The sequence below is a fragment of the Ambystoma mexicanum genome, chromosome 7p (genome assembly GCF_040938575.1).
Source record: "Ambystoma mexicanum isolate Mex_15411 chromosome 7p, UKY_AmexF1_1, whole genome shotgun sequence".
NCBI lineage: Eukaryota > Metazoa > Chordata > Amphibia > Caudata > Ambystomatidae > Ambystoma > Ambystoma mexicanum.
In genome coordinates, this window is record NC_090939.1 from 71,975,048 (window position 1) to 71,993,306 (window position 18,259).

Below are 18,259 nucleotides of genomic sequence, written 5' to 3' on the forward strand. Positions count from 1 at the left end.
CTAAGTGAAGGAAGGCTGTGTGATGAGGGCGTGGCTGGGCTAAGTTCAGGAAAGCTGTGTGATGAGGGCGTGGCTGGGCTAAGTGAAGGAAGGCTGTGTGATGTGGGCTGGGCTAAGTGAAGGAAGGCTGTGTGATGAGGGCGTGGCTGGGCTAAGTTCAGGAAGGCTGTGTGATGAGGGTGTGGCGGGGATAAGTTCAAGAAGGCTGTGTGATGAGGGTGTGGCTGGGCTAAGTTCAGGAAGGCTGTGTGATGAGGGCGTGGCTGGGCTAAGTGAAGGAAGGCTGTGTGATGCGGGCTGGGCTAAGTGAAGGAAGGCTGTGTGATGAAGGTGTGGCTGGGCTCAGTGAAGGAAGGCTGTGTGATGAAGGCGTGGCTGGGCTAAGTTCAGGAAGGATGTGTGATGCGGGCTGGGCTAAGTGAAGGAAGGTTGTGTGATGAGGGCGTGGCTGGGCTAAGTGAAGGAAGGTTGTGTGATGAGGGCGTGGCTGGGCTAAGTTCAGGAAGGCTGTGTGATGAGGGCGTGGCTGGGCTTGGTGAGCATAAAGGCTGTGTGATGTGGGCGTGGCTGGGCTAAGTTCAGGAAGGCTGTTTGATGAGGGCGTGGCTGGGCTAAATTCAGGAAGGCTGTGTGATGAGGGCGTGGCTGGGCTAAGTTCAGGAAGGCTGTGTGATGAGGGTGTGGCTGGGCTTAGTGAGCATAAAGGGAGTGTGATGAGGGCGTGGCTGGGCTAAGTTCAGGAAGGCTGTATGATGAGGGCGTGGCTGGATTAAGTTCAGGAAGGCTGTGTGATGAGGGTGTGGCTGGGTTCAGTCGGCATGAAGGCTGTGTGATGTGGCTGGGCTAAGTGAAGGGAGGCTGTGTGAAGGCGTGGCTGGGCTTAGTGAGCATAAAGGTTGTGTGATGTGGGCGTGGCTGGGCTAAGTGAAGGGAGGCTGTGTGAGGGCATGGCTGGGCTCAGTGGGCATGAAAGCTGTGTGATGAGGGCGTGGCTGGGCTAAGTGAAGGAAGGCTGTGTGATGCAGGCTGGGCTAAGTTCAGGAAGGCTGTGTGATGAGGGCGTGGCTGGGCTAAGTTCAGGAAGGCTGTGTGATGAGGGCGTGGCTGGGCTAAGTGAAGGAAGGTTGTGTGATGAGGACGTGGCTGGGCTAAGTGAAGGAAGGTTGTGTGATGAGGGTGCTAAGTGAAGGAAGGCTGTGTGATGCAGGCTGGGCTAAGTGAAGGAAGGCTGTGTGATGAGGGCGTGGCTGGGCTAAGTGAAGGAAGGCTGTGTGATGAGGGCGTGGCTGGGCTAAGTGAAGGAAGGCTGTGTGATGAGGGCGTGGCTGGGCTAAATTCAGGAAGGCTGTGTGATGAGGGCGTGGCTGGGCTAAGTTCAGGAAGGCTGTTTGAAGGCGTGGCTGGGCTCAGTCGGCATGAAGGCTGTGTGATGAGGGCGTGGCTGGGCTAAGTTCAGGAAGGCTGTGTGATGAGGGCGTGGCTGGGCTAAGTGAAGGAAGGCTGTGTGATGAGGGCGGGCTGGGCTAAGTGAAGGAAGGCTGTGTGATGCGGGCTGGGCTAAGTGAAGGAAGGCTGTGTGATGAGGGCGTGGCTGGGCTAAGTGAAGGAAGGCTGTGTGATGGCGTGGCTGGGCTAAGTGAAGGAAGGCTGTGATGTGGGCGTGGCTGGGCTAAGTGAAGGAAGGCTGTGTGATGAGGGCGTAGCTGGGCTCAGTGGGCATGAAGGCTGTGTGATGAAGGCGTGGCTGGGCTCAGTGGGCATGAAGGCTGTGTGATGTGGGCGTGGCTGGCCTAAGTGAAGGAAGGCTGTGTGATGAAGGCGTGGCTGGGCTCAGTCGGCATGAAAGCTGTGTGATGAGGGCGTGTCTGGGCTCAGTGGGCATGAAGGCTGTGTGATGTGGGCGTGGCTGGGCTAAGTGAAGGGAGGCCGTGTGATGAAGGTGTGGCTGGGCTCAGTGGGCATGAAGGGGGCATGGTTGCTGGCAAGACGGGAAACCTTGCTTAGCACTGTGTGAATTTGAAGGTGGCAAAGGTTTCCTTAAAGAGGGCGGTAATGGAAGGCATCAGCGGCTTGGCCCTGCAGAAGAGGATACGCGAGGGGGCGTGGGGGGTGAGGAATAGAAGGGCTGAGGGGTGCTGGCCTTGTCGATCCAAAACCCAGTCCATTTTCAGGATTTCCACGATGGATGAGTGTGTCTTAGATACATGGCTAGCAGATGAATTTCAGTGGAGACTAGTTGCAGATTTGTGTGCTCATTTTGAAAACGAGGGGAATTTGGTTTTCTGTTGGTAAATGTTTTCGGCACTAAATCTGATTGAGGAGGGAGGTCGGTCTGTCCAGGGTGTTATAGGAGGGAGATCTGTGTTGAGAAGCGCGAGACGCGCAGAGCATGACTGCTGACTCAGAATGCAGAGCCTATGGTACCACTTTACCCCCCTCTGTTCATCTTCATAGTACGTTCCATCCAGCAACAACAACACTCCCATCCATGGCTTCCACATCTACTACCGCCCCACGGACAGCGACAACGACAGCGACTACAAGAAGGACATGGTGGAAGGTGAGAAACGCACCCCCGCCCCCAAAACATCTCCAACATCCCACCACCTTTTCAACACTGGGCCTGTGCGGCAGAAGAAGCGAGCCGCAAAAGCACCGCTTCCTGCTGGCCCATCGTGGTCAGTCCCACACTGTGCGCGGGTAGTGCCTCTACTGGCGTCACTACTCTCAGGCCCTTACTGATTGCCGTCCCCACCTCGCAGTGGCAAGTGTTTACGCCTAACGCACATATATGCACGCGGGTGAAGCGCGCCACCAAGCCAGGCCAGGCAGGCTCTGGAGCCATGTGCCCCAAGTGTCCTGTGAAAGTGGCAGCAGCATCAGTGGTGTTCTGTGTGCGAGTGGCTCTCTGTAATTCTTCACTCATTATGAAACCAATGCCTTCCTTGGCCCATATGGCAACAGGCCTGTGCCCCCTAGGTTGGTGTAGCTGGATATGATATTTCCCTTGAGGGGAGGTTGTCTGGTCTGGGGATAGTATCTATGTGGCTACCAGGGAGGAAGGCTCCACTTGTCCTTTTCCTTTGGTCCACGGTGTCTGTATGTCTGCTGACCTGTGGTAAGCAGCCCTGGGGTACCTGGTAGGGGTACCTGGTAGCTCATTGTACACCTAGATTTCCGAATCTCACCCTGCGGCAGGGTCCTGAAGATGAAGAGCTGTGCTTCATCCACTAAACAACGTGGCTGAGAGAAACCTGGCGGCCAGGCTGTAGGATGTGCTGGTTTCTATGGTGTGCGGTTCAGAAAGACCAACCCTCAGGATTTCATCAGCAGCTTTGAGTCCTCTGATGCTGCACACCTGCTGATGCCATCACAGTACATATGTGCTCTGGTGTGGCCTCTGATGGCCCCGGAGCTCCACATGTCTGCAAACACTCTGTGTGAGTGTGTCTTACACACATGACCTGGCTCTTGCAAGATGTCTCACTGTATTTGTATTGTCGAGTGCCTGAGCGGAACAAGATACCTCCCGTCCTGGATTTCCACGGCCCACTACAGTGCACATCCATTTTGAGAACAGGATCTCCAGTGGTGCAGTGCACACTTTCATAGTAAATGTTTGCTCAGTATTTGCAGTGAAATGTTGACACCTTAACATGGCGCGTGGGGAGGGCCCGCTGCAGGCTCCGTGCCCCACGGAGGAATTTGCATTTGTGGTGAAAGGCTCATGTGGCTTAGCCAGGGTTCATTTGCTAGTCCCAGGGGCCACGTGTGGTTCCTGGTTCCTCTCCTCAGTGAGTTTCAATAGAGGTGCGGCAAGCTGACCAGGTTGTGTAACGTCTCTTTCCTCAGGGGGCCGGTACTGGCACTCCATTCTCCACCTGCAGGCGGAGACCTCCTACGACATCAAGATGCGGTGCTTCAATGAGGGTGGCGAGAGCGAGTTCAGCAACGTCGTGATGTGCGAGACCAGAGGTAAGGCCCCGCTGATGGCAGCCTTCGATCACCGGGGTGGGCGGGGACACGTGGCACCTCTGAGCCCATGGGGATCATGCTTTCTTGCAGCACAACCCCAAACTGCTGCCAAAATCCCCAGTGCCTTTAGGCAGGAAGATACTGGCACTGGCATTTTAAAGTTTGGCGCTCCCGCCATCTGTTTGAGAATCCGGGAATGATAAAAGAAATCTCACTTTCTTAGCCCGTCTGTGTCATTTAGCTCCAATGTTTAGAAAGGCCTTGCTCTAATGTCAAGAGGGAGGGCCACGATGCCCCTTCTACTGGTTCACTGCTGAGGATTTGGTGTGCCATCTTGACGATACCCTAAACACTCACTAGAGATATTGTTAGCACATGTTGCTGTGGCTTGTGAGCCATAGTCCTCCCCCCACCCCCCTCCCTCTTTGGAAACTCCAGAATATACCCAGAGATCCGATTAGCCTTATGATGCAACAGGAAGAGCCTGAGGTTGGGGCATCATTTTTCACCTTTCATCCCTTTGCATAAGCCCTGTGGGCCCTCACGGAGTTCTTCCAACTGCATAGCTGAAGTGCTCAAAAGCCTTAGTGTATAGAATACATTGTGCACGTGCAGCAGCAGTGCAGGCTTACCTATAATGCCCGAAGCCAACTCATAAGGGAGAAAAGTGCATGCCTAATCAGTTCTTTATAACCATATACTGTAAATGCCTTCCTGGAGCGTCATCCCTCTGACATGGTAGACCCTTCTCTTGGGATGCATTGAGGTTAACCTTTGCAGCCATAGTCTGATTTTCTAATCCTTGTGTCTTGTCTTTGCAGCTCGTAAGTTTTCTGGGCAGCCGGGACGCCTGCCTCCATCGTTGGTTCCCTCCCAGCGCCCTCCAGAGAAGGGTGGTTCTGGGGGCTTTGGCACCGGTGCTATGGTGGCCCGCTCCAGTGACCTCCCGTATCTGATTGTGGGAGTGGTGTTGGGTTCCATCGTGCTCATCATTGTGGCCTTTATCCCATGCTGTCTGTGGAGAGCTTGGTCCAAGCAGAGTAAGTGGCTCCAAAGCAAAGTGTGGGGAGGAGTGGATGTGGAGGGCTGCACATGTGGCGAGGATGTGACCAAATGAGACTGAGCAATGCATACAGAGGCCGGTGCTATCCTAGCCTATCGAAAGCCGGAAGAACGGAACCCTGTGATTGGTGGTTAGGAAGCATGCAGACCGGGACCTTTCGGGAAGCTGTGATTGGTGGAGATGATGGATCGAAAGACTGGGCTCAAATGAATGCTGTGATTGGTGGTTATAATGAGCAGACAGTCTGAGCAAGGCTGTGAGTATTGTAAATGCCTAGCTGTGATTGGTGGATATGGAGAATGGGGTGCCAGAAATTGTGATTGGCGGTTTTGATGAACAGAGTTCCTGAGCTGTAAAGATGTGATAGGTGTATATTAAGAAGCTAGCACCTGAGGAATACACTCATTGGTAGATATGAGGACTAGAGAGCCTGATTGCTGAGGAGTGGTGGATATGGAGACTTGAAAGCCTGGATGCTGAGGGATGCTGTGATGAACAGAGAGAGCATACACCTGCTGCTCTGATTTATGGAAATGTAGCTTGATCGCTGGCTATGGTGAATGCATGCTGTGAATGCATGCTGTGATTGGTGAATATGAAGCTTGATCGCTGAAGAATGCCATGCTTGGTGGACACGTGGAATAGATTGCGTACGCTATGGTCAATGCATGCTGTGATTGGTGGATATGAAGCTTGATCGCTGAAGAATGCCATGCTTGGTGTACACGTGGAATAGATTGCGTACGCTATTGTGAATGCATGCTGTGATTGGTGGACATGAAACTTGATCGCTGAAGAATGCCATGCTTGGTGGACACGTGGAATAGATCGCGTACGCTATGGTGAATGCATGCTGTGATTGGTGGATATGAAGCTTGATCGCTGAAGAATGCCATGCTTGGTGGACACGTGGAATAGATCGCGTACGCTATGGTGAATGCATGCTGTGATTGGTGGATATGAAGCTTGATCGCTGAAGAATGCCATGCTTGGTGGACACGTGGAATAGATCGCGTACGCTATGGTGAATGCATGCTGTGATTGGTGGATATGAAGCTTGATCGCTGAAGAATGCCATGCTTGGTGGACATGTGGAATAGATTGCGTACGCTATGGTGAATGCATGCTGTGATTGGTGGATATGAAGCTTGATCGCTGAAGAATGCCATGCTTGGTGGACACGTGGAATAGATCGCGTACGCTATGGTGAATGCATGCTGTGATTGGTGGATATGAAGCTTGATCGCTGAAGAATGCCATGCTTGGTGGACATGTGGAATAGATTGCGTACGCTATGGTGAATGCATGCTGTGATTGGTGGATATGAAGCTTGATCGCTGAAGAATGCCATGCTTGGTGGACATGTGGAATAGATTGCGTACGCTATGGTGAATGCATGCTGTGATTGGTGGATATGAAGCTTGATCGCTGAAGAATGCCATGCTTGGTGGACATGTGGAATAGATTGCGTACGCTATGGTGAATGCATGCTGTGATTGGTGGATATGAGCACTATTGAGCTGGAATGCTGAGGAGTATTGTGGTTGGATGTGAAGTATTAATGCGGGCTGCACTGATGTCATCCGGAGTGTCGCATGTGGTAACTTGATATCATATCATATAGCACTGTACATGTGTTTAGGTTGCTTTGTATGTTCCGATTCTTTGGCTGTGTGGGATCCGCTTTCACCATGAGGGTGTGAACCAGGGTCCAGGGGTGTGATATGCTGCAATATGATTGGCCGACAACACTGAAATGACAGGCGAGCGCTTCTAACTCTGGCCTCTCTCCTAACAGAGCAAAGTACAGATGTGGCCTTCCCCAGGACAGGGCTGCTGACCTCCTCCTGCCAGTACACTATGGTCCCACTCCGAGGGGTCTCCGCTGGCCAGGCCAACGGGCTTCCCTATGCCAACGGAAGCTGCCCTTCTGCTGAGCTGAAGGTCCCAATGGCAAAGCACCACCCAGATGGAGCGGTTCAGGTAAAACTCCCATCTGTGCACCTTGATGTCTGGGGTTACGTAGGGATGGGGTCCGGGTAGGCACTTAGCAGTAAGATGGACGTCTGAATTTCTTTGTCGTGGTGCATACCCATAAGGAAATATTCTGATTTATCAAACATCATAAACTTGATAGAACATGGGCTTTGGCTGTACCCAAGGTGGTCACATGATGATCTTTTCAAGGGTACAGTGCAATCCTAAATCTGGACTGGAAGTGCCCAGTCCTGCCGTAACGGGGCGGTGCCCAGTCCTGCCGTAACCGGGTGGTATACAGACGGCGCAGTTCCAGACTTGAGGGGTCGCCAGTCCGGCCGTGACGGGGCGGTGCCTAGTTCTGCCGTAACCGGGTGGTATACAGACGGCGCAGTTCCAGACTTGAGGGGCGCCGACCAATATCCAGTCTTGGAACAGCATGGCCGACACCTGGAGCAGCAACTCCCAGGCATCGGCAGAATGCCTTTCACTGGCCACGATGAAGGCCGTGGGAAGATTCTTTAATGGGGAGGTTCTCTCAAAAATAGTATCATTTAAAAATATTGGCCTTAATTAAAAATATATATTTACAAGTCCTGCTTTGAAAGGACTTGGAGGCATCCATTTTGTTTGCAGAAACACTCAAGTGTTATTTTAATTCTCTGCTCTCGCTGCAGTAATCCAGCAGCAGCCCCCTACCGGGAGCTAGTGCTTGTTACTGCTGGAGATCAGAGAATGAAAACGCACGCTCACAGGGCAGACAGGCCTCTCAATGCCAATCCCAATATAACACGCTTTTCAGAACAATCTGAAAAGCGTGTTATATTGGGATTGGCATTCATAAAACTGCCTGTCCTGTGAACGTGTGCGTGTGAACAAGGCAAACCTGTCCTGTTTAAGTGTATTTTCCTTGTTTTTGGAAGAGGACTCCTGTGCTCCAATGGTGCATCACATTTTGTTTAAGAAAACATAGATTGATGCACCAGATAAAAGGACAGGCTGGCAGTAGAACTCGGTTCTAGTGGTTGAAGGGTTGAACCTTTTCCCACAACCATTCTCTCACTCCTACAACAACTTTCTCGCTGACATCTTAAGTTCCATACACCCATCCAAGCACTATACAACACACCTCCTTTCTTTTCCCAGCTCTTATCATATCGGCCATCGCCAACCAAGCGCTATGCAACAGAAAAGCAGCTGAGGAACTCGACTACACAAGTCATTTAGCAGCTTGTGTTCTATTTCCTTACCTGCTTTCACACGTCAAATTCACAGTGCTCTGTGCTGTAGAGCACTGCATTTACAATGGACTCCTGTGGTCCAGTGGTGAAGGGCTAGCCCCTTCATCTACCAAACCAGAGTTCCAGTGCCGCCCGTCTTTTTAGTTTACCTCCCCAACCCCTCTCACCCCCCCCCCCCCCGTCCCCCCGCGGCTGCATCAAATGTATATATTTTTGGGAGGGGAATAAAATGTAAGGCACCATAAAAAGAAAAGAGGGGATTCGAACTCTGGTCTGGTGGTTGAAAGGGCTAGCCCTTCACCACAGGTGTCAGTTCTTTAAAGCAAGGCAAACACGCCCTGTTAAATAAACATGTTCACAGGACAGGCATACAGTAAACCAACACTTTTCAGATTGTTCAGAAAAAAAGTGTTTGTACTAGGATTAGTATTCGTAGGACTGCCTGCCCTGTGAGCGTGTTTTCGTTCTCGGCTCTCCAGCAGTAACAAACTCCTGCCTGATTTACTGCTGCAAGAGCAGAGAATTAAAATGACACGTGGCCGTGTTTCTGCATACAAAAGGGATTCTCCAAGTCAGAACTTGGAGGTACATTGGCAGCTACATTTTCATAGGAACTTAGTTAACGTTTTTTAGGGCACTTCCCTCTTTAAGGTCAACACGAACAGTGCCTCATTGCCCAAAAAAACCCTTCCTTCTTTCTGGTGTGGACAGTCGTTCTGCAGTTGTCGCCACCCCCACCCCATTCTCTTCGGTACTGCATGGTGCATGAAGCCCTCGAGGAAACCCCAGACAAGAGTTTTCCAGTGGTGTTTTTACAATCAGCAGCAAGCGAGGGATCCGGAAGCGGAAGCCTCTCTGCAGCAACCGTATTCTGATCCCTGCTGAGCAGCATGATGTCTGCAGACTGCGCCTGCTTTCCCTGCCCCAGGAAAAGGCAGGTGTAGGCTGTAGGAATCAACGGCCGCCATGTTTATCGTGGCAGACGCTCAGCATGGCGGACATCATTTGTGTTCCCGTGCAGTGAACAACGAGAATACGGCAGAGAGAGCAGGACCTGTGGACGCAGTATTGGTCGGGGTGTTTTTTTTCTCCCAATTTTTCTTTTTTAACATTCTCTGTGGTTTCTACAGAAGGAGGCCCCATAAGTAGAGAGACACTTCTAGTCCAGGTGGAGGAAGTTAACCAAGATTGCACTATCTAGGCTGTGGTACGACGAGCCCATGTCTTTGCTTACTCTTGCACCGTTGTGTTGCATTATGCCTTATGCACCTTTCTGTGTTTTTTATTTTTTTATTTCCGCAGTCAGAGGAAAGAAACGCCTTACTCCAGGGGATTCTTGATGGGCGCGCTGATCCGAATGCCATTCTCACTGGCAATGCTGATGCCAGCACCTTGCTGCAGGGAATTCTGGTTGGAAACTTCAATCCCCCCTCCTCGCTGCAGGGGAGCTTGATGGAGGACGGCAAGCTTCAAGTTCTGAGGTAAATATCAAGACCTCGTTACATCGGCGTACGGTTTCTGAATGGTAGTCCTCGCGCTTGTAAAGCTCTTCGAACGATGGCAGCAAACAGCTAAACGGGTTCTCTTTTTGGGTACCTTTGGTGGCTGGAGGCTAGGAAAAGAACCAAGAGACGAGTGTTGGCAGTAAATAAAATCTTAAGTCTTTCACTGAAACAAAAACTGGTGTTAAGAAAATATCCTGTGTCCTTCCTTTCGGCGCCCGCGAGGCACCACACATAACAAATGCGCTTCTTCACTTCCTTTCGGTCGTTGGTGATAGTGGCTTGGGACCCCAGGATATGGCATGACCTAAGCGGGCATGCAGTGAATGTCTTCCTCTGGCAGAAGGTGGATTATTCTTATAACTTTTTAAGTCACCTTAAGACATGGGATCGTCTCCCTCCCTAGCCATCTTGTTAAATGCTCTCTCTGGAGTAGAAAAAACCCTCAGCTCAAGAGCGAGGTTTGGCTGAAGCTGCTTCCTTTTTTTGAACACTAGTTCTTATATCCCGGATCTGCCCACGGGGTAAGAAAAAAATGATGACACCAGGATTTTCTATCATGCTTTGTTAGAATGACTGACCGAGGTAATGCCGCATTGCATGGAAAAATAGGGACCATTCCTTGTGCCCTGAAGGAGCAAGCCAAATTGTGTACACATCTCATGAAGCATAAACTTCCGCTTGAGTCCACGCTGCCCACCGCCTCATGACGTTTACGTATGTGTTGCTTTGTAACTCCCAAGCAACCACTCAGAACAGACCCTGGATGCAGTTTGCAGACTGAAGCTTGATTAAGCCACGTCAATTCTGTGGGATTTGGGAATTAACTGCAACTGATCTATTGTTTATTTAACTGCGCAGATGAAAGCATAAAATCCTGTTTGGTTGCGGAGGAGCGACACCTCCGTAACCAGTCAGCAGTGAAAGGATCATTTCCGAAAACCATCCCACGCATACTCGCCCATGCTGTAGTTCTGTGGGAAAAAGCAGGATCCACCTAATGTTGCTTAGCCAATGCCTAGGGCTAAAACCAGGTTCATCCTGCTTTATTATGAGGATCACAGTCCATTCACTGCAATTATGTTGCATAGAGCCTCCCGATTACTGTACAGTACCAAATGCTGGCTCCACTAAAATATGCCATCCTAGGCGCTCAGTAACAGGGGCATAAGTGCTACACAGCTGCCATGCGTTCGAAATGAGGCAAACTGCTGCGTGGATCAATGTGCCGGCTATCGCACCTGGGTGTAATATATTTGGGTCAACGTCCTAGAGTTATTCTAGATGTAACATAAAAAAGTTATCTTTTCCTAACCCAACATCTAGATGGCTGGATTATGCACAGCCAGTTAACCTAGAACACAATCGCTGTGCCAAACTACTGTTAAAGGTACGTAGCATTTTCCACCACTCCGCTGGGCATCGGTAACACCTGCTGGTTGAGTACCATTAAACTGGTTGGTTGAGCAGCATTTGAGAAGCCTTGACCCTACCTGCATGATTTTAATTTTCCTGCAATGGTAAGTGAATATTTTCCTTGTTTCAATCTCTCAGTGCATTGCAGAGATTTCCCCCTTGAATCGCACATATCCGTGTAGGGGTGCGGAGGAGGTGCTTTTACAAAAATTGCTCATTGAATGCAGGGACACGCCAACATTGGCCGGTATGTGCTGTTGGGTCCCCGCATGCAATGTTTGGATTTTGAACAGAGTGCAAATGTAGAGTAAAAACAGGCAACGCTTTTACTTTTACAGTCTGTTTTGTAAAAACAAAATGTAAATGGCTCCTGAGAATATTGCGTACAAACCGAATTTACAATGGCTTCCATCGGAATCTGCCCTTTTAGCTAGTTCTAAATTCAGGTGGATTCCATAGGAATGCCACTTGTTGTACACATTCATGGAAATCTCCATCTAAGATGTACTAGCACTGTCCTCAGGATCGGAGCGATCTTACTGGTCCTTCCGCGAACAGTGAACACTGATCTCTTTACCTAGGAAACACCTCACGCGCGGTTGAACCCCTGGAATCTAGTTGACGGTTCTTTTTTCCCTGCCTTGTACCTTGCCCAGCAACCAGCGCCTTGATATCCATGGGTTTATTGCACATTACAAATGTAATAAATGAATGAATAAGAGGTTTTGACGGGTGGGTGGGAAGGATTAGGAGGAAACGGATTCCTCATCCTGTTGTGTGGTCTCCAGAGGAAAGTTTCATTCCTATTACCTGTAAGCTGTAAACACTGTGAGACCGTCTCTGACTTTCAGCAATGGCAGCATGCAGTTCTGCTAATAAGCCAAGCTAGGGGTTGGTGAATAACGCTTGACTTGTGTTCCCTCTTCTCTCCACCTCAGGTCCCGTCTCTCTGACGTTCCCGAAATCCCCGATGACTGTGACCATGAGCTCCTTCAAGTGTGTGATGGCCATCTCCCGGAAGCGCAAACTCCATGCAGTCCTCCGCACGGTTACGTGGCCGAAACATCGGTCCACACCGACATCCCAAGAACAGGTGAGTCCAGCCAGAGGTCTTCTGCTGCAAGAACGTTTCTAGAGAGGGAATCGCAACAGCCATGCCCGCTTTAGACCGTGCCATGGGCATGTCACCATGTGGGAAGTTGTACCTAGTGTTTAAAGTGGTGGGTGGGACGTGGAATAAAGTCCCTGTTCACCTGTGTACATTTACCGATCTGGGTAAATGGCGTCGTCCTCTTGCACCTCGGTTACTCAGCTGCTATTTGGAACCCACAAAAGGTGTCTTCGTAGTTTGGGGGTACTGACAACCAGTGAATTGCTTCATTACAACATATCGGGGTGCTTTCCAGTCAACCACTGTTTTTTAAATCTTTTAAGAGCACTGTGCCTGCAGTAACAAAGTCATGTACGCAGAATACGGAATAAAACATGTGATGTTGAAACTATCCAGGTTTTTGGTGGATTTTCAGGAGATTATGGACAGATGGGTCCAGGCGGGCAATAACTGGGAACACGTGCACTGTAACGCCAAGCCGAAGGGTCTCTGGTGTCTGAGAGCCTCGTTGGACAGCAGTTTCACCTCTCTGTTCTGTTACTGCTTCCTGAAGTGATCAAGGGTGCAGTGCAGACTCCCCAAAAACACTCCTTGTCCTGCAGACTGACTGGTGTTAGAGCAGGGGTGGTTAAGTCTTTCTTAAGAAGAGGCGGGCAGGGTTTGCAGATGTCTGGTGATGAGTGGGGCTTATTAATTCTTTCCTTTTGAAGGTGACATCTGCGTATACCTCATAACCCTGTGTTTAGCAGGAGCGGAGGAAATCCTCATAGCCAAGAGCAGTGTAGCTTGTTAACCCTTCCGTAGGGGGTCAGAGTTGCCAGTAGAAGAGAGCCGGGTAGGCTTGTGCACCCTCCGTTCAGAAGCAGGTCAGGGATGGCGATGTCGTGAGTGCTAACCCTTTAGAAGGAGAAGAGTGATACTAAATGAAGTGTTGGGTTAGCTTGTTAAGGATGAAAATATCAGAACCCCATGCAAGTGTCTTAGCCCTTTATAAAGCTTGATGGGGAGCAGTGTGAACTCTTTAGCGTCTGCCTATATTGTAGAGCAGTGGGAGCGTGTTAACTCTTTAGAAGACCTGCTGATGACGAGGGACAGTGTAGGCTCGTTAATGTGTACTTGAAGGTGGATACTGATATTGGGGGCAGTACAGACTTGTGGGCCATTAGTTCACATTGGGGTGCTGAAATCGGAGTGCAGGGATGATTCGTTAATAATTTATGCAAACGATGAGCCTCAATTAATACATTAATTCTGAACGGATCCACCTGTCGCAGCACTAAGTAGATGAATTTAGCTTTGAGTGCTGTTCATATCCCAGTGCTATCATTTTATGGTTGCCTGAGATCTTGTGGGAGGTCTAATTGATTTGAGGCGCCTGGAATGTTTGAACTGCCCAATTTGTGTTGGCTTAATTAGCCCTGCCTGGACTAGGCTGATGTGGAGTGCTTGGACCCCATACCCACAATGCATATTCTGAATGTGCGGCCACTTCATGTGGGAGTTATAGTAATTAGGCCGCCATACCCGAGAGGTCGTTAATGGTATCTAGACGCCTGACCTGTGAATATAGTTACTGTACTTGGATCACTAATTAGGACTGGTGACTGTCCATGGTAGGGGGGGTTAAGATGGTCCACTCTGCCCAGGCTGTGACCAGTGGCTGACCACACTCCGATTGCCTAGTAGAGGTCAAAGCTTGATCTGCACAGGCCTGCTGCCTGTGGCACACAGGAGTGATGAGTTGAATGCTGTCCGGCATTGCCTGTGCACTGGCATGCATGAGTCTCTCGTATCCACGACCTAACCACAATTCCATTCGGCATGCTTCCTTGGTACCCGATACCCCATTTTGTAATAATATCCGTCCCGACCATTGTTGAAGTTTCGCAATTTGCCAACCATTCACACATGGTCATTTGATTTGGGTTTTCGCCACTAATCAAGCAAAGCTCGTGAAGTCTTAATTTCGGTAATTTCTGTTAACCTCTTTTTGAAATGTTTTGCTTTTCTGTAGGTGAAACCTGCTGCGTTGGCCTGCCTCCAGTTGAAGAGATTGAAAGACCAGCTCCCATTCAAGCCAACAGTGATGAACTCTGTCCTTATACAGTAGAAATTACCTGTGTCGAACAAGACCCAGGAAAGAGACTTGCCCGCGATCCCACAATGCACAGCTCTTCAGAGCAGCCGACAAGTTAAGGTTCAGCCCAGAGACCCAGACTCAGACTTTCCATGTAAAATGAGGCACACACAGAGAAAATTTGTATTTATTTTTGTATAACAGACATATTTATATATTTATGCACTTGTAAATAAATGTATATCGTCAATTACACGGCCCAAGCATACAGAATCCTTGCACACACTGTTGGGACATAGTGTCCCCTTTTTCCTCATCTACCCGACCAAGTTCAAAGCTTCTTTTGTATTCGAGCTATCAGGAGGTACGACCATAAATGACTGGTGATCGGGCGTATGCCACACCATACACGGCAGAGGGCAGCAGCGTTCTGTTTGTATACCTTGCAGCAGGAAGTGATCTCAAAAGCAATTACCAACTTGTATTCTTGGCAACCGGAAATAACGTCTCAAAATGGCCGTGTGATTACATTGGATACCTTCTTCAGCTGTACTTTAATAAAAAAAAAGAGGTCATAAAAATCACGAACGTTTCAACAACGAGATTCAACCTATATACTTATCAGTATGATCTAATGTCACTTAAAAGTTCAAGAAAAATATACATCAGCTCTCTACTCCTCATGCCACAGGAAGTGATAGCCTAAGATGCCCTCACAGTCCAAAGTCTGCATTCCATTTGTACGCTTGGAAAAAGGAATTAATAGATGTCAAACATCTGTTGTCTCAATTTGTAACATCCGGCCTACATTCCATACATGAATCTGTGTTTCAGAAAGTGCAGCGGTGTCAAGATCGTCATAACGGAGACTGAAAGGACCGTACTTCTGCTTCACAGGAAGTGATGTCATAGGAGCGCTCTAAGCACCTGAAAACATTAAACATGTTCTATCTTTTCAACTGTAGCAATATAATATCTGTAAAAGAAAGTAATACCTGTTTATTTTCTAAATAAATACTTAGTATTATTTGCTTTTTTTAACCTAAGTATCTTTCGAACAGTAGCACTGCATTTTATCCTGCCTCGCCTAAGGTCCAAGAAGGGAGAGAAAATGGTAATTGGTAGTACCAAGTGATGTGCAAAAAAAAGAGATCGCACAGAACAAAATGTTGGAATCGCTTTCCACGGAAACGCTGAATATTCTGTGGGCCTTTGGCACCCCAGGCTTTCACAGAAAGGGCAGTGGTAAGCTTGCGACAGTGTTTTTCAGGGCTGAGCCTCCTGATGTATTTCTGAGCATCTGCACCTATTGTTCCATACTCCATTCAACTAGGTTGTAGTGTTTTGGCTACTTTTTTTTTTTTTAAATTGTCCATCAGTCATAGTCCCACAACAAGCAACAAACGGGGTGCGCAATATAGGTGCTGGTGTGCTAGTTACCTAGTTCTGTTGTATGTCAATTGAATAGCACCTAATTCCATTGGTATGGCCTTGAAGCACTGAGGGGTTGTACGTCCTTTGGAAGACCGTAGTCCGAGATGTAAGAGTTGAAGAAATTGTTTCTAAAATGTGTGTGCACATTTCTAGCCAGCATGAAGGTGGCTCGGGAGTCGCTAGGTTTCTAACAGCAACCCATGATTATCGGATGAGAGAATGGGTGCTGCGACAAATTGTCAGGGTAGTGGGGATAGTCGGAAGGGTCAGATTATGTGAACGGCTGGTCTGAAACTTTGCGTGGGTCTCTGCTGGATTTTATTTGATGGGGTGATGCATATTTTGGGTGCGTGTAATCGAGTAGTGTTTATTTAGAGGTATGCAGGTGTGTTGCCTGTGCCCATGCGGGATACGGTTATGTTTTGTATTATGTAGATAAGGCAGTGGAGAACAGAAACGAAATACAGTTGGGAAACGCACACCTTGGACCCTAAGGGAATAAAGGCAAGTATGGCTGTAGAAAATGGTTGCAAAATACAGTTGGGAAGCACCATGGTAAGAAAATGCGATATTAAAAAATGCGGCAGAACTGTGATTGCAGTCTCCTATCTGGTTGTAGCTGCCAACTGTGAGGGCGAGACCTGGCAGGGCTGGGGTGCCAGTACGAACAGGAAACTGTGATGGAAGGCCCCCACAGGAAGGTGCCCTTTGTCTGAGCCCTTAGCCGGCTGCCCGGGCAAGGCTTCCCTGGGGAGGGCTTCAAATATGGGGTCGCGGGTCTCATGACGGGTGGGCAGTGGGCAATTGGAGTGGGGTCTTGTGGCTGGGGAGCATTGTGAAGTGCGATGCGCTTTAAAAATGCCACCAAATTCAAATAATTGACAGGGCTGGCTCAAGAATAACAATGAGCCAGAAGAAGACTGTATCGGGTGGTTGTGCTAATGGGGCCACTGCTACTGTAATAACTGGTAGCTCTGCAAGGGGTGTGGCTCAGACATGTGGTGTGTGCAGCAGCCACAGCACCAGGTGTAGATGGCAAGTTCAGCGGTCAGGAATGTATTTGTGCCTGTGTCTGTATTATGTTGGCTTTGCTGTGTCTCTGCAGGAGGGGGCACTCCTTATGCATATACCAGGCTTTGTTAGACTCAACACTTCCCCCTTCTCGTCTGATGGCCAGCCAGCATTGGTGCACCAATATATAGGCATGTGCTGGGCTTATGCACATGGATTTCATTACTGCTGCACAGTAATAAGTGCCATTTGGGAGGTAGTGGGCACTAAACCGAAAGGACAACCGGACAGTCCCCTGCCAACCGCTTCACCAGAGGGGTAAAAGGAACGGAAAAGGTGACTGAAAAGGAGGCGGGGCTGTGCTGAATGCTAACTTCTGATGCTTGTTAATCTGCTTAGAATCAGATGCTGTGCATATGGTCTGACATCCAGTGGTAACCACGTAGTATTGCATCTTGTCTTTCGTGGACCGAAAGGGGACGTCAGCATAAGCGTGTCTGTAACACTATCCCTATAGTGACGTGTGTAGTATCCAAAATCCCTCACGCGCCGAGCTCCCTCAGATTGTTTTTTCTGATGTTTGTTAATCTGCTTAGAATCACATGCTGTGCATAGGTCCGACATCCAGTGGTCACTGCGGAGTATTGCATTTTGTTTTTCGTAGTCGAAAAGGGGACGTCGACAAGGCGTGTCTGTAACACTATCCCTATAGTGACGTGCGTTGTACCCACAATCCCTCACGCGTCGAGGTCCCTCAGATTGTTTTTTTCCGCCCAGTTTCTGGTCGCCTTTCGCGGAGCTCCTAGAGAGACATTGCTATACTTACCACGGACCTCGGTCCTTTTGTCATAACTTAATATACTGGTAACGATCCCTCCCCCTCGACGTTAGCTGTGAAGCTGTTTCTCCGCCGAACTATTTTCGACGGAGAGGAAGAGCGGAGGAGATCCTTCGGCGCTGCCGAACACGTGGCCTGGCCTCGACGGCCAACTTACAGTAGGGAGAGTGGGGGTTAGAACTTTGTCTCTTCTCTTTGAGAATGTCTTTCTTTCTCCCTTTTCTTTCCCTTGGGGTTGTTATCGCCAGCTATTATTGCCTCAGCTATGGAGAGGACACCATTTAAGTTTTGCCCACGCTGCAGGGGCAAATATACTTGGAAAGATAAGCACAAGCTCTGTAATCGTTGCTTACCCCTTGATCACATAGAGAACAGCTGCGCAGCCTGCAAGCTCTTAAAACCCAGGACTCTTAAAGAACGTAGGGTTAAGAGGTGGGCAGACTACGCGATGTCGAAGTCAGTTTCCTCACCCGCTGCCGCTGTTACTGAAAGTGACGAGGAGTGCGATAACTCGACGTCCGTTACGGAAGTCATGAACCCCCAGAAGGAGCGCTCACGCTCCTCGTCGTCCGTCCCCGGCCCCGACGGGCTCGGCTCACGCCCTGCTTATGGGG

At 49.4% G+C, this 18,259-nt stretch overlaps 1 protein-coding gene across 2 annotated transcripts in view; it reads left to right on the forward strand.

Moving 5' to 3' along the window:
* Positions 1-15,389, forward strand: part of BOC (BOC cell adhesion associated, oncogene regulated) — a 216,990-nt gene extending 201,601 nt beyond the window's left edge. For both annotated transcript variants that reach the window (XM_069635800.1, XM_069635799.1), the window contains exons 13-19: positions 2,455-2,560; positions 3,853-3,975; positions 4,797-5,015; positions 6,837-7,021; positions 9,559-9,737; positions 12,113-12,267; positions 14,300-15,389. In XM_069635800.1, the coding sequence (XP_069491901.1) occupies positions 2,455-2,560; positions 3,853-3,975; positions 4,797-5,015; positions 6,837-7,021; positions 9,559-9,737; positions 12,113-12,267; positions 14,300-14,481 (1,149 nt within the window). In that variant the 3' untranslated portion in view covers positions 14,482-15,389. The remainder of the gene's footprint in view (positions 1-2,454; positions 2,561-3,852; positions 3,976-4,796; positions 5,016-6,836; positions 7,022-9,558; positions 9,738-12,112; positions 12,268-14,299) is intronic.
* Positions 15,390-18,259: the final 2,870 nt, after the last annotated feature.